Source organism: Canis lupus, chromosome 23, assembly GCF_003254725.2.
Source record: "Canis lupus dingo isolate Sandy chromosome 23, ASM325472v2, whole genome shotgun sequence".
Classification (NCBI taxonomy): Eukaryota; Metazoa; Chordata; class Mammalia; order Carnivora; family Canidae; genus Canis; species Canis lupus.
This window is the reverse complement of record NC_064265.1, coordinates 8081634-8106413: the sequence shown is the minus strand read 5'-3', so window position 1 is coordinate 8106413 and position 24780 is coordinate 8081634. Positions and strand designations below refer to the sequence as shown.

General features: G+C 38.3%; 1 protein-coding gene across 4 annotated transcripts in view; it reads right to left on the bottom strand.

Annotated features, from left to right (window-relative positions):
* Nucleotides 1–1192: 1192 nt before the first annotated feature.
* Nucleotides 1193–24780, bottom strand: part of OXSR1 (oxidative stress responsive kinase 1) — a 94809-nt gene continuing 71221 nt past the window's right edge. For 3 of the 4 annotated variants that reach the window (XM_025461305.3, XM_025461304.3, XM_025461309.3), the window contains exons 9-18: nucleotides 24374–24422; nucleotides 23732–23797; nucleotides 21060–21182; nucleotides 15522–15557; nucleotides 11499–11645; nucleotides 10079–10143; nucleotides 7429–7481; nucleotides 5923–5991; nucleotides 4608–4672; nucleotides 1193–4006 (exon numbers count right to left, since the gene is read on the bottom strand). In XM_025461305.3, coding sequence (XP_025317090.1) covers nucleotides 3932–4006; nucleotides 4608–4672; nucleotides 5923–5991; nucleotides 7429–7481; nucleotides 10079–10143; nucleotides 11499–11645; nucleotides 15522–15557; nucleotides 21060–21182; nucleotides 23732–23797; nucleotides 24374–24422 — 748 coding nt within the window. In that variant the 3' untranslated portion in view covers nucleotides 1193–3931. The remainder of the gene's footprint in view (nucleotides 4007–4607; nucleotides 4673–5922; nucleotides 5992–7428; nucleotides 7482–10078; nucleotides 10144–11498; nucleotides 11646–15521; nucleotides 15558–21059; nucleotides 21183–23731; nucleotides 23798–24373; nucleotides 24423–24780) is intronic. The other variant, XM_025461306.3, reaches the window with a different exon arrangement.

Below are 24780 nucleotides of genomic sequence, written 5' to 3'. Positions count from 1 at the left end.
TGATCCAAAGGAGAAATCCATGTACTGTGGCATGGAAAACTGCTAATATGAGGTACAGCTAAGGAATCAGGCCCCTTGACACCTGATCTTGTTAGAGAATGGACAACGGAAAGGCTCTTTTTACTCTTGTCCTGCCACCTCCCCCCACACATACCACAAACACTTTTAAGTAACTAGCACCTCCTCTGTCCCCACAATAGTCCACTTTTTTTAAAAAAAGATTTTGTTTATTTATTTTAGAGAGAGGGACAGAGTACGTGAGTGGAGGGAGGGGCACAGGGAGAAAGAATCTCAAGTAGACTCCACTCTGTGTGGAGCCTGATGGGGTTCAACAAGGGGTCAATCTCAGGACCCTGACATCATGACCTGAACCGAAATCAAGAGTAAGAACGCTTAACCAACTGAGCTACCCAAGTGCCCCAGTCAGATTCCACTCTCATGACCTGCTTATCTTGAAATCAAATTCACTCAGATACAATGCTGTCAATGCCTGAGCTCTGAATTATAAGGATCCACGAGCAGTCCCCTCCCAGGAGGCCACCTTCAGGGAGATTACGTATCTGGGAGGTGCAGGAATACAGAGCCAGAATCTCACTTGAAACCCCACCATTTCAGTATCAAAGACAAATAGGGACAAGGTCAGCCCTGCTCTGAATTTTCCAAAAGGGACCCCAACGGCTTGAGTCTGGCCTCTTTCCCCTATCCAACAGCATAAGCAGAATCAAACAAGAGGGCAGCCCCGGTGGCGCAGCGGTTTAGCGCCGCCTATAGCCCAGGGTGTGGTCCTGGAGACCCAGGATCGAGTCCCACATCAGGCTTCCTGCATGGAGCCTGCTTGTGTCTCTGCTTCTCTCTTCGCTCTCTCTGAATGAATAAATAAATAAATCTTAAAAAAAAAAAAAAAAAAAAAGAATCAAACAGGAAAGATCAGTAGGAGTCTCATGCCCTACCCTGTGAAATTTCCCTGGCCATATCTTCTCTTTCCCTTTTGGGATTTCGGTTTCCCCATCTGTGCAATGGATTTAAGCTGTTCTAATAATTCGTAGATCAGTACACACAGTTTTTTAAAATTTAGGTGCACTTTGGTTTTTGTCCATTTGTGTGAAGAATTAAGTTAGTAGTGACTCCTTGACCCACTCCTCACTGTTCCCCACCAGCAAGCACTGAAGTAAAGAATCCTTACACCACCACAGACAATTTACTCTTTATTGATTAAAAATGAAGGAAACATGCAGCAAAATACAAAGTCAAAAAAAGGAAGGGGGAGGTAAAATATTTTACATCTTCCATAATCTACCAGACATCATAGGAGGAACCTCCATTTATTGATACACCATTATTCTATCCTCAGATTATTAAATAGTATCAGCTGGCTCTAGGATTTGGTTCAAAACTTAAGCAAAAACCCCAAACAAATCCATCAGTCACTTAGAATAAGACCATACATTTCACAAATGGCATTGGCACATGTTATCTTGTGCTAAATTAGTCTCTACCCCAAGGGACCTGGGGATCCTGGGGACCTAGAGACAGAGGTGCACCCTAAGCCACTGCTCCTGGAGAGAAGCAAGGTCGCTCACTAAGTCGTGTGCTGTCCAACCTGGGAAGTTTCTGTTCACGTATTTCCTCAGCATCACTGCTTAAGTCAGCACAGGGAGTCCACCATACATCACGCGGAAGAAGAAATAACACTGTGCTGGGGCTTGGTGTCTGGCTCCTAATTCCCAGCAGGGCAAAAGCTGAACTGAAAAGAAAAGAGAAAGCCCCAGCCCACTTCTATTGCCATGCCTGTTCCACTGCAGTTTAAGAGTAATGGCTGGCTGGAGAAAATGAACAGGGAAATGAGTTGCTGCTAACACCCAGCCTCGGCTCCAGACCACCTCCGAATAGAATGCTAGAACAGAATGATGCCATCACCCCTTGGATTTATCAATAAGTAGATGATGATAGCTTGCTTGAAACCAAAATACGGGCTCAAAAGTAAGCCACTAGTCCTGTGCCAAAGAGGATGCTATCTCTCTTTCACATCTTATTTCCACCTGCCTGCTCCCCATTCCTCCTACTCTGAAAGAAAGAAAGAAAGAAAGAAAGAAAGAAAGAAAGAAAGAAAGAAAGAAAGAAAGAAAGAAAAAAAGAAAGAAGAAAAAGAAAGAAAGAAAGAAAGAAGAAAGAAAGAAAGAAAGAAAGAAAGAAAGAAAGAAAGAAAGAAAGAATGAAAGAGAGAGAGAAAGGTAAATATTTTTCCAGCAAGCTAATCAGTCTTCTTTTCCCTCTCTAGGTTTGGCAGGCTCCTGATTTTTACCAACCCTGCTGGGACCCTGGACTTTGATCTTAGATCCTTTCATCTATTTTCCTTTCAATGGCCACCTCAAACCCATACCCCCTCCTCCTCCCCAACACCCACTCCTTACTCAGTATGCCTCTGCACCCAGGGAAGGGGAAGAAAGCTCAGGACTAAAACTACAAGCTTAGAATGAAACAAGAGTTGTGGGGAAAGCTTCCGGAGATGCTCCAAGAGAAAACTAGACAAAGCAATCTTGTTATTCACAGACCAACAGCGCTGGAAAGGGCTTGAGCAATTCTATAAGAGGCAGCTCTCCCCTTTCCGTGAGGCCAAAGCTCATCTTTGTGTGTCGTTTTAAGGCCAGATTGAGTGTCCCTTTCTTATACAAAAACTGTTCGGGCTACTTGCAGTTAGAGGCTGACTGCAAAACAGTAGGAAAGAAAATCGGCCCCACCGATTACTCACATATTGCATTATGAGTGCTCTTTTTTAAACCCAAAGAATAATTTATATTATTTCTATAGAAAATCAAATGAACACTGTCTACTCATAAATCCTAAGTCACGGCACATGTGGTTTCACTTTCCATCCTGGGTCAGGTTCAGCGCACAGAAGTGTGGACCCTCTCCAAAGGGTCAGTGCAGGAGAGGGGCGGAAGGCAGGCCTCGCTGGCCTGGTGAGTCTCCTTTATTGCTGTAGAAAGCTCAGCCTTGCATTTCCTCATGACGTGGAGGCCAGGCAAATTTTCATGGGAGGATTAAGGAGCAGTTTTTCTTCAACTGAATTTTTAAGATCCGAGAATAAATTATTCCACAATGATATGAGTTGCAATTTTTCCTGTTCAAAACCACTGCTGGGGAAATTCACTTTTACACGCCATTACTTGGTGTTTTCACTAAAAACAGTCCAAAGTTCCACTCTGAAGGGTCTGATGGCTGAAGTTCGACTACAGTCAGATGTTTTGCACCAGCTGAAGTTAAGGCTAGCAACCCTTTCTGGAGGGAGTGATGAAGAGGGGTGCCTGAGAGCAGCTTCAGCAAAACGCTTAGAAACGAACAAAACAAGAACACAGTTTAGGCTGCCTCCTTCTGAGGCTGTGCTTTTTCCTAACAAAGGTTGCTAGAATTCACATCAGATTTAAAAAAAGAAAAAGAAAAAAAAATCACTAAATTAAATTCTCTGGGCTCCAGATAAACAATCAATTTTTAATTGCTACTTCAGTGGTAAAGAGATATCCCAATATGCCCACATCCTGTCAGGTGTGGGAGAACAGGCAAGATGAGGAAGCCCAATATAGCTGCTACTTTCCACCCAGCGCCACCATTGGAGTAAGGCAAGATGAGCTGACAGTTCTCCCTCCTGGGCTTGGAGGCACATTTCCCATCTCAGATGGAGGAAGATAGGGAACATGTGCAGTAAGTTTACTAACGGAACTCTTTGAAGGGATGCTGGCCACTGGTGATCCAACTTTTCTTTCTCTGTGGGAAAACGGGGGAATGATGGCAAGAACATAAAGAAAGACCTCTAAAGCTCCTAGCCGGGAGGTTTGTTGCTGGGTTCTTTGGCAGTAGTGGGTTTAGGCCAACAGAAGCAACAGAGATACGCATGTATGGAATCTCCTTAGGCCGCCTCTTCCAAGGCTGTGGTTTAGCTGATGCTGAGCTGGGCAAATCCTATTAGTTTACCATCATCAGGAATATCCGAGCCTTCAACACCAGATGCCTAAGAACAAAACAAAATGAGAAGCTGTGGTTATTTGTAAACAAAACTTCAGGTAACAATTAAAACTGATATAAGGACTGTGGGAAGGAAAACAGTGGGGTACAGGTCCCTGGGATACACAGAGGACACAGATGAAAGTTGGGGGCTGAGTACAAAGCTGGAGTCAGACTGGCTAATACTCTCTCTTGAGAAGAGTCAAGGGCCTGGGGTAGGAAGCAAGCTTCCTGGGATGGAGAGAGGACGTGAGGCCACTCAAAAGGAGACATTGGCCTAGGGCCTTGGGGAAGCTAAATGAACACAATCCGCCATATTTTAATATTCTCATCACTCAGGGAATATAGAAGCTGGTCTGCAGAGGCTGCTGCTGTGTAAGAACAGTTTAATAATAAGGAAGAGATGAGGGATGCCTGGGTGGCTCAGCGGTTGAGCGTCTGCCTTTGGCTTAGGGCATGATCCTGGAGTCCTGGGATAGAGTTCCACATTGGGCTCCCTGCATGAATCCTGCTTCTCTCTCTGCCTATGTCTCTGCCTCTCTCTCTGTGTCTCTCATGAATAAATAAATAAAATCTTAAAAAAAAAAAAAAAAGAAGAAGAAGAGTACCAGTTTGAAAGTGACAGATCGATTTGACTGAGGTTCTTCCACAATTTTCTGCAAATTCGCTGCCACTGTAATCATACAAACAGAACATAATGAGAAACTAAGTCCACTTTCTATCATGTTTTAAAAACTTAAATGGTAGCTTAGAATGGTCTATGTTCAACCAAAATGGAAGCAGAAAGATAAATTACTCTGCAAACAAAAGTTATCTTTTAAATTCAACTATAAGTAGCAAAAATAAATCTGGAATCATGATCAAAATAACTTTAAGATGCTGTACTAACTGGGGCAAGACACACAGGTGAAAGGGGGCACCTGGGTGGCTCAGTCGGTTAAGTGTCTGCCTTCAGCTCAGGTCACAATCTCAGGGTCCTGGGATCAAGCCCTGCTCTCACTGGGCTCCCTGTTCTGTGGGGAGCCTGCTTCTATCTCTCCCTCTGCCTGCCGCTCAACCTGCTTGGGTGCTCTTTCTCTGTCAAATGAATAAATAAAATCTTAAAAGAAAAAAAAAAAGACAGATGAGAGGTAGGATTTGCCTACTCATGGGCCAGAAAGCCAAAAACTAGGAATGGGAAAACTGGCCTGCAGCTTATTTCTAGTCTGGCTGTTGGCTAAGAATGGTTTAAAGACAACAGAGACAGGGACGCCAGGGTGGGTCAGTGGTTGAGTGTCTCTGCCTTTGGCTCAGGTCATGATCCTGGAGTCCCGGGATCGAGTCCCACATGAGGTTCCCTGCATGTAGCCTACATCTCTGCCTCTCTCTCTGTGTGTGTCTCTCATGAATAAATTAATAAAATCTTAAAAAAAAAAAAAAAAAAAAAAGACAACAGAGACAGTGTATGGCCCACAAAGCCTAAACTATTTAGGTTCTTTATAGAAAAATTTTGCTGACTGGCCCTACACAATGGGTTTTTCCCTTCAAATAACATGTACCCATGGCCCAACTGTGCCTTTTCTTACTTTCTGATTATTATAGAAATAAACCTCTAATGAATTTTGCTTACCTCTTAACTCTACAAGGGCTGAGTTTCACCCTCCAAAATGGATTAGATATGGCTAAGTTTAACTTGTAACACATGTCATCAATCTACTAGAGTCTCCCAGCTTTCACTTACTATCACTGGAAGTCACAAAGCAAACTCAAAAATGAGATTTTTCTTTTTTTATGAGAAACTGTCTCCAATACCTATTATTTCAGTGAGGCCAAGACCATTCCAAGACCTGTGAGATCTGCTCAATGGAATCAAAGTCTGCTTCTCTAGGTCCTAAATACACAGACAAAGACACGGGGGCACAGGGCAGAGCACAAAGTAGTTACCTATTACTAAATCCCTTCCATCAACCAGGCCGGCAGAAATGAGTTCCTGAGAGACACCCTCTGCTGTATCTGCAAGGACAAAGAAGAAGGTGCTCCATTTCTTGTGCACGCATGTCACTGCTAACTCTTAGAGTGGTTGGTGGCACTGCCAAGCCCACAGTAGCTCCTAAATCCACAAAACCAAGGAGGCTGGTGGGGTCTTCCTCCCACAGAAAGGTTTCTCCAACCACTGGGCTTACCTCAAGTAGGAAATTCTCTTAGGTCTCTACCAATCAGATGACCAGTATCAGATGCTCACTGTAAAGATAACTTACAGCTGACAGTGATGCTTTAGAGGAAAGTCCCATTCTGAGGGCAGCCCTGGCCCTGAGCCTTATCAGCTCTGAGATGTGATGGCGAGTATGCAACATCTCCAGGGCTAGTACACTGGAATGATTTATTTTCAAGTACATCTTGAAAGAAAAAAATTGTAATCTCTTCTCTTTGGAGATCATACCCCAAGTTTTTTGCTAAAGGCATTTTCTTTTTTATTCTGGTGGGCTTTTCTTCATATCTAGCAATTTTAGGTGCTACAATCTGATCAATGGTTGTAACAGAAATAAAAAGACAAGGACAGGGCATCCCTAACTGATCTCATCTCCAACTGACTCAGTGAAGCTGCTTCTTGAGGGCTGAGCCCTTGAAAGGAACAAGAGGACCTCTGGAGAGTGGATGAGTACACATTTGCACAGATGACCAGCGATTTGAATTAGTTTAAGATGAGACTCTTCCTGGTTTTAAACAGTGAAACAGATACACCTCTCCACATCTGCATCTGTTCTCTTTCATACTTAGTTGCTGATGATACCAAAACAGCAGGAAGAATGAGCATGGCACACAGGACAAATGTACTGGCTGCTGGCCACCTCCCAAATCTGAATCCTGAGTAACAATGGCAAGAAAGAAACAAGCCTCATCCCAGGGAGAAGTTCATGGCCAGAAACAATGCTTGATAGGACTCAGCTTTGGCCTGGGGAGAGTAGCCGGGAAGTCTTATTTCTTCCTTGTCCTGTCATGGAGAAGGACAACCATATTCAGTGATGAGAGCGAGAACTCTGCACCCTGATATGGTGTAGATATGATTCCAGCTGTGTGAATGACAAGAAGTTACCTCTCCTATCTCTAAACCATGGTTTCATCATCTATTCAATGGGGACATAATCTTCCTTAGGGGGCTATTCTGAGAATTTAATGAGATAGAAAGCTTAGCACAATGCCTGGCCTACTACAGCAGGTAGTAAATTACAGCTACATTCATTACTGTCTGTATTATACTATATTATATTAAAATGAGGTTAGTAGTAAATTGAATTTTTTATTTTATTCATATGTCACCCAAACCCTTTAAACCAGGAACATTTTCATCTTTTAAAAGCAAAATATATCTAAAGGACAAAAACATCACAATACATTTCATTAAATGATAAATTAGAAGTTATTTTGTTTTTAATGTTTTTGATGCCTCACCTCTCCCAGGAGTGAACTCGAATCGAATATCATTTAGTTCTTTTTTTGAATTCCTACAAAAGAAAACAATGTGTAAAATAAATTTCTAGATTTATGCATATTGACTTTGCCAACATATAACAGGAAAGAACTCAAGAAAGACCCCTCTATTCCCACATATCATATGATCTGTTCTATGAGCTCATATTTCAGGGCTCAAAGCAAACTACTAGGAGTGACCATCTAACTGTCATACAACCCTTTTAATTTATGTATTCTATTATTTATGTACTCATAAATTACTCTGTAATTTATGTACTCTATATAATTTATGTACCCTATATTAATCAATATAAAACCTTGGTGCTAATGGGTAAAGGGGATTAAGAGTACATTTATTGTGATGAGCACCAAGTAATGAATTGAATTGCTGAATCACTGAATTGTACAACTGAAACTAATATAGCACTGTCCGTTGATTACAGAAATAAATAGGGAAAAAAACCCACCAAAGCACAAACTAAGAAAAAACAAAACAAAAAGCCCTCATGAAAACAAAAAACAAAAAACAAAAACAAAAACAAAAAGTCCTCATGCTTTTGAGGAGATTCTTATATACCTACTCCCATCTTTAGTCCCTCTAAGATATCAAATAAACTAAGAGGAAAATGCATGAGCACAGGAAGGTATAATTAAAATGATACAGGATACGAAAGGGCTAGTATCCAAAATAATAAAAGAACTTATACAACTCAATACCAAAACCCCCCAAATAATCCAATTAAAAAATGGGCAGGAGGGATCCCTGGGTGGCGCAGCGGTTTGGCGCCTGCCTTTGGCCCAGGGCACGATCCTGGAGACCCGGGATCGAATCCCACATCAGGCTCCCAGTGCATGGAGCCTGCTTCTCCCTCTGCCTATGTCTCTGCTTCTCTCTCTCTCTCTCTCTGTGACTATCATAAATAAATTAAAAAAAAAAAATGGGCAGGATACATAAACATTTTTCCAAAGAAGACATCCAGATGGCCAACAGACATATGAAAACATCACTCATCATTAGGGAAACACAAATCAAAATCAAATGAGATATCACCTAACTCTCATCACAATCAACAACACAAGAAACAACATGTGTTGGTGAGGACGTGGAGAAATAGAATCCTTGTACACTGTTGGTGGGAATGCAAACTGGTGCAGCCACTGTGGAAAACAGCATGGAAATTCCTCAAGAAGTTAAAAATAGAAATACCATATGATCCAGTAATCACACAGTTGGATATTTACACAAAAAATACAAATACACTGATTCAAAGGAATACATGCACCCCTTTTACTGCTGCATTATTACAATAGCCAAGATACAGAAGCAGCCCAAGTGTCCATCGACTGATGAATGATAAAGAAGATGCAGTATACACATACAATTGGATATTACTCAACCATAAGAAAGAATGAAATCTTGCCATTTGCTCCATGTGAATGGAGCCAGAGAGTATAATGCTAAAGGAAGTCACTCAAAGAAGGACAAGTATCATATGATTTCATTCACATGTGGAATTTAAGAAACAAAACAAATGAACAGAGGGGAAAAAAAAAGAGACAAGCCTAAAACTAGACTCTTAACTATTCAAACCGATGGTTACCATAGGGGAGGTGGGAAGGCGGATGTGTGAAACAGGGGATGGGGATCAAGAATACACTATGAACACTCAGTAATATACAGAATTGTTGAGTTATTGTATTGTACAACTGAAACACCATAAGATAACTGGAATTAAATTAATACTGGAATTATATAGTAATAGTTAAAGAAGATCTGAGTTGTCTTAAGTGATAACTTTGTTTTATGAATAGAATGAGACCAAATTAGAACAACAGCCATTGCTAATCTAACAAGAATGCTCTGCAATCTTAATCTAACTACCTGCAAAAGGAGAGGGTTAGAATGAGCAGATTGCCACCTATGGCACTTCCTGTGAGCAATCTGTCAGAACCTATCTATATGACCCCAGCAAGAACCACTGATTTAGAACACTTTCTGTAAAACAGAGAAACAGACAATTATATCCTTAGAGGATTTTCCCTTCATCATTTTAAGAACAAGGCCTTAATAAGATCTATCACAATCAGAAAGCACTCCACTCTTGGGTCAGATGATCTGAGAGCCCATGATATATGGTCAAAATTAAAAGCCTAATCTTCAGATAAGCCAACAGACCGTACTCAATTACAGAACCTAAACCTAAACTAGTTGTTTGGAAAAAATCATTAATGGAGAAACAGCTAAGAGAATGTGTGCGCTAGTTAACATCCAAGTCCTTGTGCTGTTGCTATTACTTCTTTTTTTTTTTTAAGATTTTATTTATTTATTTTAGAGGAGGGGAGGAGCAAGAGAGAGAATGTTAAGCAGACTCCACTGAGTGTGGAGGCCGACATGGGACTTGATCTCACAGCCCTAATATCACGACCTGAGCCGAAACCAAGAGTCAGACACTCAACTGACTATGAGGGCAACAGTATTGCATCCCTGCAATGCCCTGCCCTTGATACTGGAGGGCAAAGAATCTTGCTGGTTACTCTCAGGCACAGACTATTAGAAAAAAGAGTCACTTTCAAAGAGAAAACAGCATATTTAGAGTATTCAAAAGGTAACCAGAAGGTGTTTACTTACCTTAATCTGAGTACTAGGCTGATTGGGATCTTGGTCTCTTGTGAGCCTGCTCCTGAAGGCAGAGTCTAAAAAAGCATCGAAAGGTATAAAGTCAGCGTATAAACTACTAAGCATGAGGTGACTAATGGTCATCAGCAGAGGAAACATCCACGTGGCAGCAATTTCTTCATCTCTCAGTGAGGACAGATCAGTTGCTGGGACATTTCTTGCTATGGTAGGATGCACTTGGAGGCAGCAACAAGAGATGTCAGCCTGAGTTAAGCACAATTAGAAAGAAAATTCTCAAACCCACATGAAATGCCATACAAGCTACATTTGTATTTTGTATTATTCAGATGCCTCTTTCCCTCTACAAGGGTGAAAAACAACATAGCTGGTTTTTTCCCTTTAAAAAATTCTGCCAGTGTATCATATAGCAATATACAAGGTAGGATCTAAACTAGCTGCCCCTTAGGAATCTAGCCTGGAGGTCCCAAGTCTTTTAATGACTAAACTAATCCTCTCTGAAAACTGTAAGGTATCCCTTGCTTCCTAGAGAATATACATTCTACTGAAGTTTTTTATAAAGTGAATCCAATCTTTCCATCAGTTTTCATAAAATAACTGTATCTTTCTGGATATGGTAGAAAGAAATGGGAAGCTTGCATTCGATAAAAAGGTGACATGAAGTCAACACCATGATTACCTAGAAGCTCTCAGAGCAGGTCTCCAAAGGCAGACCACCATCAGATTGCAAAAGAAAAAAATCAGAACTTCCATCTTTACCTCTTTCAGTCTAAAATGTTAGGGGAAAAAAAATGAAGTCTCTAATATTTAAGAAATGAACAGACTCTGGAAACCTCACTCCAACCATGGAGCATAAGGTCACGTGTTGCACACAGTATCTGGAGTTTCCAGAAGGCCAACAGGGAGTGATTCACAGTGGGGTCCCTTATTCCCTTGACTGCTCAGTGTATGAGGATTTAATGATATTTGTGTGTGACAAATGATGTGCATTTATAGATATTTCATCACTTCAATAAACTCAACCCTCATAAAATTGACAAATATCTTTAAAAAAAGAGTAATAAAAGAAAATCATGGATTGGAGATGTATTTATAATACAAGTGTAACTGAACAAAAAGGAAACAGAACTGACAATCCTAGTGTCAAGACGAACTTGGTCAGCTGCAGATGTAATACTGATCTCATAAAAAGTTGATGAGAATATCCCCAAATTTCTGAGGTTTGGAATGTTTCCATCACTAACTTATCTTGCTGCTTGAAAACCTGTGTGATCCTTGAAAAGCTCTATTACCTGCATACAATGAAAACTGTGAGAAGAGAATTTCTAGTTTGTTTTAAACTCCACCACAACATCAGTTTCTGCTGTCTCCATCTACCCAGAAGGCCGACCATGAAAGTGTACTCCTGCTTTACCTGAGCTGTTTTTGCTGGCTCTGCCGGGGGTGGGGGAGAGACGGGAGTTGGTTGTGCAGGCATGTGCCCGGCTGGCTGAGGTAGATGAGCAGAAATTTGTTCTGGAACTTGGAGTAAAGTACCCACGGGATCAGTTGTTGAAAATAGCTGTAAAAAACCAGACAGTGCTGCTTTAGCTGAATGGAAAGGGAAGCAAGTCTGCTGACGGGCAAGGAGAGCCTCCCGGAGTGACATTTTCAAAGCAGTTTCTGTGTAGTGCACTGGCACACCTCTACCTCTCTTGAATATTATTTCAAATGGAAGCCAAATATTTCTACTAGGTTTTTTTGTTTATAATAACTTTTTTGAGGTGTAATATCCTACTAAATTCATCCACTCTAAGTATCCAATTCAATGGTTTCTAGAAAACTTATACTTGTGCAAATATTACTACACTTTAGCTTGAGAACATTTTCATCAACTCAGTTCTCTGGTGCCCATTTACATTTGACTTCTGCTGCCACACCCAGCCCTAGGCAGCCACTGATCTACATTCTGACTTCATCAATTTGCCTTTTCTGGATCTTTCATATAAACAGAATGTATGCACTCTGTTGTATCTGGCTTATTTCACTTAGCACAGATTTTTCAAGTTCAGCCATACTAAAGCCCATATAACACTAGTTCACATATTTATTTCTAATTACATCTATTCTATTCACTTTGCCCAATAAAATAGCACCTCCAAGATACAGATTTAAGTAGTAATACTAAATTACAAAAGCTCCATTTTTCTGGGAACCTTCCATTACATAAAAAGAAAGACAATTAACCAGTGATACATTTAACATATCTGACATGCTTTTCAAAACAGATGTGAAGCTTTATAACCAACACAGACATTATATATATATATATATATATATACACATATATATAATTTTGCATGTTTGAAATATTTTTATTAATATTAAGTATGTAATGTAGGGGGAAAAAGACTGATGTTGAGTAAAAAGTCAAATTAAACATATTCAAAATTACAAGTTGATGGGGAAAAATACTAAAATTTAGAGTTGAAAGAGAATAAAACTAAAAGGGCAACAAGAGAGGCTTAATAGCTGATATTATATAAACAAAATCAAGAGAAAAAGAAGTATAATTCTGTGTTCATTTACATCACACAGAGGAAATAAAAAGTAACTCTGGTTCTGGATTTTGAAAGAAAAACAGATTGTTAAGATTAATTTTGAAAATGTTAACATTGGGCAGCCCAGGTGGCTTAGCGGTTTAGCGCCGCCTTCAGCCCAGGGCCTGACCCTGGAGACCCGGCATCAAGTCCCACGTCAGGCTCCCTGCATGGAGCCTGCTTGTCCCTCTGCCTATGTCTCTGCCTCTCTCTCTCTCTCTCTCTCTCTGTGTCTCTCATAAATAAATAAATAAAATCTTTAAAAACAACAACAAAAAGAAAATGTTAACCTTAAGTATTAGCAATATTTCAAAAGAACAGTTTCCAAATTCCAGATACATAATTACCTATAATAAGAACAGAAAGGTTAAAGAAAACCAAGCAATGAACTGATATGGAGAAACTGGAACCCTGTGCAGCACAGGTAGGAATATAGAAGAGTGCAGCCACTGTGGAAAACAGTAAGATGATTCCTCAAAACATTAAAAATAGGGCAGCCCAGGTGGCTCAGTGGTTTAGCGCAGCCTTCAGCCCAGGGTGTGATCCTGGAGACCTGGGATCAAGTCCCATGTCGGGCTCCCTGCATGAAGCCTGCTTCTCCCTCTGCCTGTGTCCCTGCCTCTCTCTATATATATCTCTCATGAATAAATAAAATCTTTTTTTAATCAAAATTTATAAAAAAAATAAAATAAAAATAGAATTGCTATATGACCCAGCAATTCCTTTCTGAGTACAGACCCCAAAGAACTGAAAGCAGGAACTCAACCAGATATTTATGCAGCCACGTTCAGAATGAAATTATTTACAACAGCCCAAAAATGAAAGCAACCCAAGTGCTATCCAGTCAATGGATAAACAAATGTGGTAGATACAGACAGTAGAATATTATTCAGCCTCAAAAGGGGAGGAAGGAAGGAAATCTGACACATATTATTACATCGATGAACCCAGAGGACATTATGCTGGGAGAGATAAGCCAGTCACAAAAGACAAATATTATATGATTCCACTTACATGAGGTACACATGGAATAGTACAATTCAGAGATGGTAGAATGGTGGCTGTCAGGGGTTGGGGGGAGGAAAAAATGGGGTGATTGTTCACCTGGAGATCAACGGTGTGAGTGTACTGGACGCCACTGAACTGTACTCTTAAACATGGTTAAGATGGTAACTTCCATGTTACATCTATTTCACCACAGATTTTTTTTTTTTTTAAAGCTTTTATTTATTTGACAGAGAGAGTGCATGGGCTGGGAGGGGCGGCGCACAGAGGGAAAGAGAGAAGCTGACTTCCCACTACGCAGGGAGCCCAATACAGCTAGATCCCAGGACCCGTAGGGTTCATGACCTAAGCCTAAGGCAGATGCTTAACCCACTGAGACACTCAAAGTAGTGAGGACAGAAGTGTGAGTATGAGGTGCCTGAGAGTCCATGTGGGGCTGCAATTAAGGCAAAAGGACATGGAGATTACAAGAACAACTTTGAATTCTTTTTTTTTTTTAAGATTTTATTTATTTATTCATAGAGACACACACAGAGAGAGAGGCAGAGACACAGGCAGAGGGAGAAGCGGGCTCCATGCAGAGAGCCTGATGTGGGACTTGATCCAGGGTCTCCAGGATCACGCCCTGGGCTGCAGGCGGCGCTAAACCACTGTGTCACCGGGGCTGCCCACAACTTTGGATAATATGTAAAATGCCCTCTCCACTCAACTGTGGAGAAATTAAGAATTAGTCAAGACAGATTAAATTAGAGTAAGAAATAATCTTAAATTCTCAGAAGATTACATAAAGAAGTTATTTCTTACACACACTTCATGTCTATCTCTGGTCAGCAGAGGCTACATTTGTATATGTGCTGCCGAAGGGAGCACAGCAGAGGCTACATTTGTTATCATCCTCATTCAGGGATGCAGATTGTGGTGGTAGGGGCAAGGGGGACCCAAGGAACAGAAGGGTTCCTTCTGTTCGCATTTCATTGTCCAAAGTAACTGCCGTGGCCATGAGTAACAAGGAATAGGGAGATGCAATTCTACCATGAAACAAAAAAAGGAGCCAGAAATCTTAGCGAACCACAGTTCTGATAGAAGTTGTCAGATACTGGGCCTGTAAATATGCTGAAATACAGTTATTTATTTTCAGGCTTAAACAATACTATGTACACAAATCCTGTACGTAATTGTGTGCAAAAATTTATATTGTATATTCCACAAATCAAGTGGAAAAAAATAGTACTTTTAAGCACAGGGCCAAAAACTGTGCTTGATTTAAGACGGCAACTGATTTAAGAGGGCAAGGTATGTATCATTAAATCAAATACCGAGCTTGGAATGCAAGCTGCCAGAAGGAAGAATGTATTACAGGATGCATACCCTGAAATGATTGTTGTCTTCAGTGATGGTTATCTTCATTGTAAGGAGCATAAGGCAGGCCAACCTAATAGTTTAGTAGGATTCCCTATCACAAGAGGCAATAACTAAAGACAAGAATCTACATCATAAGAGAAACAAAAGGGGGCGGAAACAAAAAGGAAAGATAGGATATGACAAATTCCTGGACTGATTAATGCAAAAAGACTACCTTCCACTTCAAGCTGCCCAAGACTTTAAGTCATAAAGTCAGGCAAGAAAGGAAGAAACATCTTTCTGGGTATTTAGGTCAACTTTTAAAGTGAGTGCAATGGCACCAACTTACTGCAGAAATCCATTTAAACTTAGAATTGATACCCCTGATGAAATCTGAATGCTATAAATTCTCATTCCCATTTAGGCACATATTTAAAAAAAGTGCTTAACATTAAAGCAAAACAAAACAAAAGCACATAACATTTAATGAATCAAAACCCACAACTACTTACCTCAGAATTTGATAATGATTCTTTCACTCTGGGAGACTAAAAGAAATACAAAAAATGCTTATTAACGTACAACTTAGGTTACTTGTGGTCAGTTCCAAACTGCACAGAATGTTGAAATGTAAGTAAATTCCATTTCATTTTGATCCATAAGTTAAGTCACTGGTAACTCTAGTGAAAGTTTTCTGGAAAAAGAAAATATCATGATACTATTGTATTTTTTGTCCAGGTAGCCTTTAATACATCAATGTCTTACAGTATTCTAAGAGTTCATAACTTGAGGTTTATAAGCAAACATAATGGGACTCAAGGCCTAAGTTCTCAGGCAGCAGGGAGGTCACATTCTTCAAAGTACAATTCTTTCTACTGATTATGAACATATTATATACATAAAATCTCACACTAAATATATGCCTTCAAACTAATCATTCAGCACATCCTCAAAGCAGAGTAATTTGGGTTATGGGCTTTAATGGAGAATACTCTTCAGCCAAAATTGAAAAACCAGTTGTAATCTGCCATATGAAAATAGAATCTAAATTTATTTAGTAAATCAGAAGTAGTGATTCTAGATATAGGCAACTGGAGAATACAACAACAATAACAACAACAGAAACCTCAACATATCTCTAAACAAGTATCAATTTATGGTAAATTCTACTAAGCATAAATTTAGACTACTTAAAAGCTCAAGTTAGGTTTTTGTGAACTTTCATCACCATTTTATTAAGGAAATTCAAGGTTCAAGTGATAGCTAGTAAATAACAGAGAGTATATGGCCAAATCAAAACCTTTTCTTTAAACTTAACATTTGGAAATAATTTCAAACGTAGAGAGAAAAGTTACTAGAATAAGAATAGTACAAAGAACACAAGTATACCAGATTCACCCATCATTAACCTTTTATTCTTATCTGCTTTACTATTTAGATGTTCATTTTCTCTTTTTAAATATATTTATTTCGCCAATCATATTTTTCCTGTACTGTTTGAGAATAAGTTGCATCTAACATAGCTGTTTTACCACTGAAGAGTCACTATGTATTTCTTAAGAACAGAGATATTCCCTTATATAACTTCATACTACTAAAGGTACCAACTTCAGTAAATTTCACAGTAAATTTTAATCATCTAGTGAAGGCATTTTCCAAATTCTCAGTATGCAGTAATTATTTTTCCCTTTGCAACTAATAGGCAATCTGTGGAGAGACACTTTAAGAATTGTAAACATCCTGTTCATCAAAATTCTCCCCTATACTTTGCATCCTCTGATGAACTAATCTTTATGACTGCTTTATCATGGCTATAAAATGATGATTTTCCACTCCAATACTCCTTCACACTTACCAGTCAGCACTGGTAATTTACTGTAATAATGAACTATAGTCCTTTCCCACCACTTATTTATCCACCTATTCATTTTTGGCATAGACTCATAAATCCCTATTTTTTAAAATGATTTGAAATTTATTACTGCACCTAATAATTTTGATAGTTAAATTCTCTCTAATTTGGTCAGTGGAAGCTCATTCAACTTGGCCCTTGTATTCTTTTTTCTTTTTTTTTTAAAGATTTTATTTATTTATTCATAGAGACACAGAGAGAGAGAGAGAGAGAGAGAGAGAGGCAGAGACACAGGCAGAGGGAGAAGCAGGCTCCCTGCGGAAAGCCCGACATGGGACTCGATCCAGGGTCTCCAGGATCAGGCCCTGGGCTGCAGGCAGCGCTAAACCGCTGTGCCACCGGGGCTGCCCCGGCCCTTGTATTCTAAAATTATGACTTTATTTATTTATTTATTTATTTATTTATTTATTTATTTATTTATTTATTTATTTATTTTTAATTTTTATTTATTTATGATAGTCCCAGAGAGAGAGAGAGAGAGAGAGGCAAAGACACAGGCAGAGGGAGAAGCAGGCTCCATGCACCGGGAGCCTGACGTGGGATTCAATCCCGGGTCTCCAGGATCGCACCCTGGGCCAAAGGCAGGCGCTAAACCACTGCGCCACCCAGGGATCCCTATGACTTTTTTTAATAAAAAAACTTTTTAGACAAAAGAAGATATTCCCAATTCATCTTGAATTTTCTGTATGTAAGCCCCAGGATCAGCCATTTCTCTAAGGAGTCCTAATTCTTTTAGTAGAGAATGACATTAAAGACTAAGACCTGAGCATAAATTGTGTTCACCGTTATTGTCTTCCTGATTCTCTGTATACCTGGTAATCTTTGATTAGATGCCAGATGCTGTGAATTTTACCTTGTTGCATGCTGATAATTTTGTATTGCTATAAATCTCTTAAGCTTTGTTCTGGAATACAGTCAAGTTACTTAGAAATTGTTTAATCCTTTTGAATATTGCTTTATGAGTTGTTAGTTGGATCTGGAGCAGTGTTCAGCCTAGGATCATATGCTCCCCCACTACTTAGACCAGACCTTTCTAAGAACTCTACCCAATGTCTTGTGAATTATAGGCTTCTCCACTCTGGCTCTCTGTGAGTGTTGGATGCTGTTATCTAGTCTCAGGTGGTTTTCTCACATGTATTTCTTGAAGAGTATTCTGCTGAACACTCAAAAGGGAAGCTCTGTAGACGTCTAAGTTTCTCTCTGTGTGCAGCTATCTTCTCCATGGTACTTTACCTTATTGATTTTATCTGCCTCAGTCTCCTTGGACTATTAGCCCTATTTCCTCAAGTCAGGAAAACATTCTTCAAGCTATAATGAAGGGAATAATCAAACAAACTGCTCTAGAACGGACATAAGTCTTAGAATGGGCAGAGAAAGAACTAAAATAGTTATTATAACTGTAATTATTACAGTTATCTTCGAGAAATAGAAACATGAAGATGTAAAAATGAACAAACACAAAATCAAACTTCTAAAATATTACAATGTCTGCAATATAAAATAGATCAAATGGGAATGACAGCAATTAGGCACTGCAGAAGAAAAAATGAACTTGAAAGCCAGCAATAGAAAATGAAACTGAGTAAAAACAGAATTTTTAAAAAGTGAAAAAAATCAGTGAACTGGCAATTTTAAGCAGCCTAGTATACAGGTTATTAGAGTCTTAAAGGTATGAAGGGTAGAAAAAAGTATTTGAAAATATAATAGCTAAAAACTGTCCCTATTTGATAAAAACTTAGAAACCCACAGATGCAAACTCAATAAATCCCAAGTACAAAAAACATGGTCAACAAACAAACCCAGGCATGCCATAATCAAATTGCTCAATATCGTTCAAAAAGGAGTATCTTAAAAGCAGCCACGGTAAAAAGACATGGAACTTCTAAAAGAACAAGACAAGGATACCAGCAGACTTCTCAACAGAAACAATACAAACAAGAATTCAGGGAAACTTCTTTAAAATACTGAAAGAAAAAAACCTATCAATTTAAAAGTCTATACCTACCAAACATATCTTTTCAAAACAAAGGTGAAATAAAGACATTTTCAGACCAAAAACCTCAAAGAAGTCACCACAAGTAGATCCATGCTACGAAAAAATGTGAAGGGAGGTTCTTCAGAAAAAAGAAAATGATATAAAAGATGGAAATGTGGATCTCTAAGAATCTTTATTATGAACATGTGCTGAATTTTGTCAAAAGTTTTTTCAGAACATATGAAAGTAAGAATACGAAAATATATTTTCGGGCAGCCCGGGTGGCTCAGCGGTTTAGCACCACCTTCAGCCCAGGGCTTGATTCTGGAGATCTGGGATGGAGTCCCACATCAGGCTCCCTGCATGGGGCCTGCATTTCCCTCTGCCTGTGTCTCTGCCTCTCTCTCTGTGTCTCTCATGAATACATAAAATCTTAAAAAAAAAAAAAAAAAAGTATGATTTTTCCTCTTGTTAGGCCTATTAGATTCTGTCAAAGTTTTTTCAGAATGTATGAAAATAGGAATGGTATTTGTTTTCTCTTTAGGCCTATTAATATCACAAGATTTCCCAATATTGAACTATCCTTGCACCCCACCTGCTTGATTATACTGTATATTTTCAATATAATTCAATCTAGTTTTAAAAGAGTTTCCTCTTACAAACGAAGTCATGTCATCAAAAATGGCTGTAACAATAACATAAGAGGGACGCCTGGGTGGCTCAGCAATTGAGCATCTGCCTTTGACCCAGGGTGTGATCCTGGAGTCCCAAGATCAAGTCCCACATCAGGCTCCTGCATGGAGCCTGCCTCTCTCTCTGCCAATGTCTCTGTGTCTCTCATGAATAAACTAATAAAATCTTCAAGGAAAAAAAAAAGAATAACATAAGAAATACAGAAAGTTATTCATTCTGAGAACAAAGTACATAATTTTCAATGCTGTTTATACACCAGTGTGTCAGGTTATAGAAAAGCTACTATAAGTATTTCAGAACTACAAAATTTCAAATAAATTTTTCTTGCAGATAGCTAGGGGATAATAATCAGAATTGAAAATACTATAATTTATCTTCCCAAATATTACTTTTTGGCCAGAGAAAAAACTGTATCAACTCTTGCACAGGAGGCTAGAACTACAAGATTCATGTATCTCTGGCTTTCTCTGATTACTTTAACATAACATTACCAAAAAGTCAATTTAAAGAGGAATCATATGAAAAAAGGAGAAAAGAAACCAGTCGTACATTTAATAAACTCGTCTAGAAATGAATATTTATATTCGTTATCTTTTGAAGAACTTTCCAAAGTTAGACCATAATAAATTTTTGCCCATTTTCATTGACAAGGTCTTTACAAACTTAGCTTGCAAAAAGACTAGACTCAGACTTCATCTGACAAGACCAACAAATATTCAGTGTTGATAAGCAAAGTCATAAGTGCTATGGTAGAGCAGATCTTTTAAGCAGAGATACACCACCTACTCACCACTCATACCACAAAAAGGTTCTAGGCAGTCAAGGCTGTGATGAATCTTAAACATTAATATTTCCCATATATATTTCTATTCCTGGGAATGAGTCCTATCAATCAACTTGAGGTATTAACTTTAGGCAAAAATAATGGAAAAAAAAAAATCAAAACAAGACCTTTGTCTTCGCTGCTTATAGTGCGCGTATCCAGGATACACACACACACACACACACACACACACACACACACACACACACACACAGCGCCTATCCAGGATATACCAACTAAAGAAAGGTATACTGTTCCTCTTCAGGTCAAAGGTTAGCAGTCTTCAGGGACTGTTTTTTTAGGCTTTTGAGTTCAGTGATCTCTTCTGTAATGTCTAATCAGCCATTAATCTTATCCAGTGTATTCTCACCTCAGGCCTAGTAAGTTATATTTCTAGATTTTGCCATTTTTATATACTCTAAATATCATATTCAAAAAGATGTCAGTCTACTTTTCCATGTAGAATTAATTCCATGTAGAATTAAATGGGCTCTTACTCTTGATAACTTGCTTGAGGAAATTCTGTCACTATCTTATTTTTTATATTTTAGCTGGTTAAGCTGAACAGAACCAGAGAATATAGTATTATCTCAGAGGCTTCAGACAAAAAGAGCTCTATATTAACCATACAGTTTAACAAGACTTACTCTGAGTTGTGAAATTGCTGCTTTCCCTTCCTCACTTTCTTCATCAAATTCATCATCACTCCACTCCCAGCCACCATCTTCTGTCTTATGAAGGCGGCCACTGGAACCTGGTACTCTCCGAACCTGTACATGGATGTCGATTATGGTAGTGTTTAATATTTACTATATACACTATGTATATCTTTCACCCCTTACTTGCTCTCTGTGCTCCACTACCTGTCTTTACTCCAACCACTGACTTTCCCTATGCTCCTATACTCTTGGACCCAAACATCATCCAAATCCTTATGTGAAGTCACAGGCCAAATCTTATTAATGGTTTCACATTCTGAGAGGTTTAAAAAATTTTTTTTAAAAACCTCAGCCCTCAAAATAAAACCAAGATAAAGAAGATTCTTTTTTTTTTTTTAATTTTAAAAATCACAATTATACCTTCAGTTTCAAGAGTACTGTAGCTGTGTAAGTTTTTCATTTTGGCATACTCTTCTTCAATTTATATTTTTCTCTCTAAGTAATGTGTTCTAATTATTCCCCCTAGGTTTTTTTGGTTTTAGGAACTATCTACTACTGGACTTCCAACTATGAAAGATGAGAACTTAATCCTATTATCAACCCCTCTGACTCTTTTCTCAAGATACAGTGAAATTTTGGTTAAATCGATCTTTTTCAGTATTTCCATGACATGATTATATAAATGAGATAATTAAGCCTAATTGTATAATTACCTTTCTTTCCTGTATAACTCTTGTTTCCAAGAATTAATATTTTTCTTATCTCTATGTACTTGTCATATTTAACCTCCAATTCTCTCCCAGCTGTGTAAATCCCCTCTCACCACATTGCTATACTTTAGGTACTAATCAGGATTATCTTCTTGAGGAAGACCGTCACCCAAGCCTCCTGATCTGCTCCACCCTAGACTGGTTTCACGCCAGGTCTGGACTTCAGATCTCACTCTATCACCTGCCACATGACTCCCTCTTTCTCAGTTTAAGCACTTCCTCCATTAACATGGCATGTTAATTAAAGCCATGCATTTCGCAACTTTTCTTGATTCCAACCCACACTTCACTTACAGTTTGTCTGTTTTTAAAAAAAGGTCTAGGTTAGTAGAAATCACTTTCTTTCATAACATTGTATACAACTGCTTTGTTGTGACCAGACGCACAGAGGAGCTACTAATGTCACTACAATTCCAATCCTGTCCATGATCTTTTCCCCTTCTCTGGAAGCTATAGGATCTTCTTTTTGCCTCTAGTATTCCGGCAATGTGCCTTAGTGCTGGCCCATTTCCATTCATTGTGCCACATACTTGGGCTCTTTCAATCTGGAAATTTGTGACTATTCTTTTTGGAAACTTTTCTTGAATTATTTCTTCAGTGACTTCCTTTCTTCTGTTTTCTCCATTCTGCTTTTCTGGAACTTTTTACTCAAAGACTGAACCTTCTCAAATAATCCTCTAATGCTTTTGTCTTTTTTTTTCCTGTTCTCTATCTCTTGGCCTTTTGGCTTTATTTTCTGGGAAATTTCCTCAGCTTCACCACACATCCTGTGTATTAAAACTATTTTCATTTCTTCTATAATGTTTCCCATTTCCAAGAGCTTTTTATTCATGGTGGTGTCAGTGTATAAAAGCTCCTCTTTTTAAGTAATAGCTTTATTAAGATATAATTCATATACCACATAATTGACCCATTTAAGGTATACATCATTTTTTAGTATATTCCAAGCTGTGAAACCATCTCCATAATTAAATCTAGGTCACTTTCATCACTCCTCCATACTGCAAAAAAATCCCAGACCCATTAGTAGTCACTGTCCATTTCTGTATAATACCAGTCCTGGGCAACCTCAAATCTACTTTATGTCTACACATTTGCCTATTCTGGACATGTCATATAAATAGAATCATATACTTTGTGGTCTTTTGTAACCAGTTTCTCATGATTAGCATAATGTTTTAAAGGTCCATCTATATTATGACATCTGTCAGTACTTCATTTCTTTTTATTGCTGAATAATATTCTATCTTATGGACATGTGACATTTATGTATCTATTCATCCATAGATGGATAATCAGGTTGTTTTCACTTTTTAGTTATTATGAATAATGCTACTGGGAACATTCATGTACATATCTTTGTGTGTATGTTTCCAATTCTCCCACATATGCCGAGGAATGGAATTGCTGGGTCATACGGCAGCTTTGTTTAGTTTTTTTTAGAAACCGCCAGACTACTTTCTAAATGACTGTACCATTTCACACTTTTATCACTAGCAAGTGACGGTTCCAATTTCTCTACATCTTTATCCCACTTGTTGTCTTTTTTTATTATAGTCCTCCTAATATGTCTTGATTGTTTTTTGTGTAGTGTGAAGAAAGGGCCAAATGTCACAACTCACTCTGGTAGCTACAAACAATGATTTAACAGTCTAGAATTAATTCATCAATTGTGTAACATACCTTTTCATTCTAGTAGACAGCAAACCTAAACATACTAGAGTAATTATATTTGATGAATGAATATATCAAAGATTGCTAAAAGAAAGGATTGGAAAAAAGTGAGTAATACTTACAATTATTAACAAAGCATCACTTAACATATACTTTTAAAATGCAGAAGTAAGTTTAACCAATTTCCTAGGAAACCAGAGTTAAATCCCCATTTACCTTTTTAGCTCTTTCAGAAATAGTTGGTGCCCTCTGCAGTATTTTTTCTTGAAGAAATTCTTTATTCTGGAGAAGAAAAATAAATTTTTTTCTTACAAGTTTTACCAAACCAAAGAAACTGACACAGAAATATTCATTACAATTAAAGTAATTGTACATTACTACCACAGTTTCCCAATTTGGACAGAGCTTTAGTGTACTGAATGAACCAGGATCTATGAAAAGCTTGTTTTACCCTATATTCTTTGGGACCATGGTCCCACATTTCTAACTACAGTAAAATCCCACTTATCTGTTCTCTTTGGGAAATGAGATGTTTACTAATTCCGTAGTAAACCCTGAAATAAGAGTTCAGTATTTTTCAAAGATTATATTTATAATGGCAAAAGTTAATATGCATTGTCCCTGTTATAAATTTAACCTGATGTTTAAATTAATTTATATGAAAAATACATTTATTAATTCTAGAGCATGTATCTTAATTACCAAAAATTATACAGATAATGCCCCCAGCTTTTATTTGATCTACCATCACTTTTCCAAACATTATCATTTAAGAAAAAGCAACTTTGGGCAGTGAATCTAATTTAGGTAACTGAGGAGTATCACATGAACATAAAATCAAAAGTAAGAATTTCCTACCTTTGCTTTTTGGAAAAATTTGTGCCTTAACAGTTCTGCTGCTGTTGGTCTAAAACCAGAAAAGAATGTTTTAATAGTTAATTCAAGTGTAACTGTGGGTTTCCATCTTCAAAAATGAAAACATGAGTTCTTGAGCAGCAAGATAAAATCTCAGTGTTCTTCACTTTCCTTAACGGGCTAAAAAGCAAAAAGCAGGATAAACTAACTCGGTACAAGACACTGAGTAGAGAAGAAAACTCAAACAGAAATGTTGATTATAATTATTGTAGGTCCTTTGCAAAATTCATTAGTGAAATGTTTCTTTTGGAATCATGACTTCTTAGTGGCTTCCAAAATATTTGCTATTCTTTTCCCAAGAATATCATTTTCCAGGAAGACTAGATAATATTTACTTTAACAAGGCATAA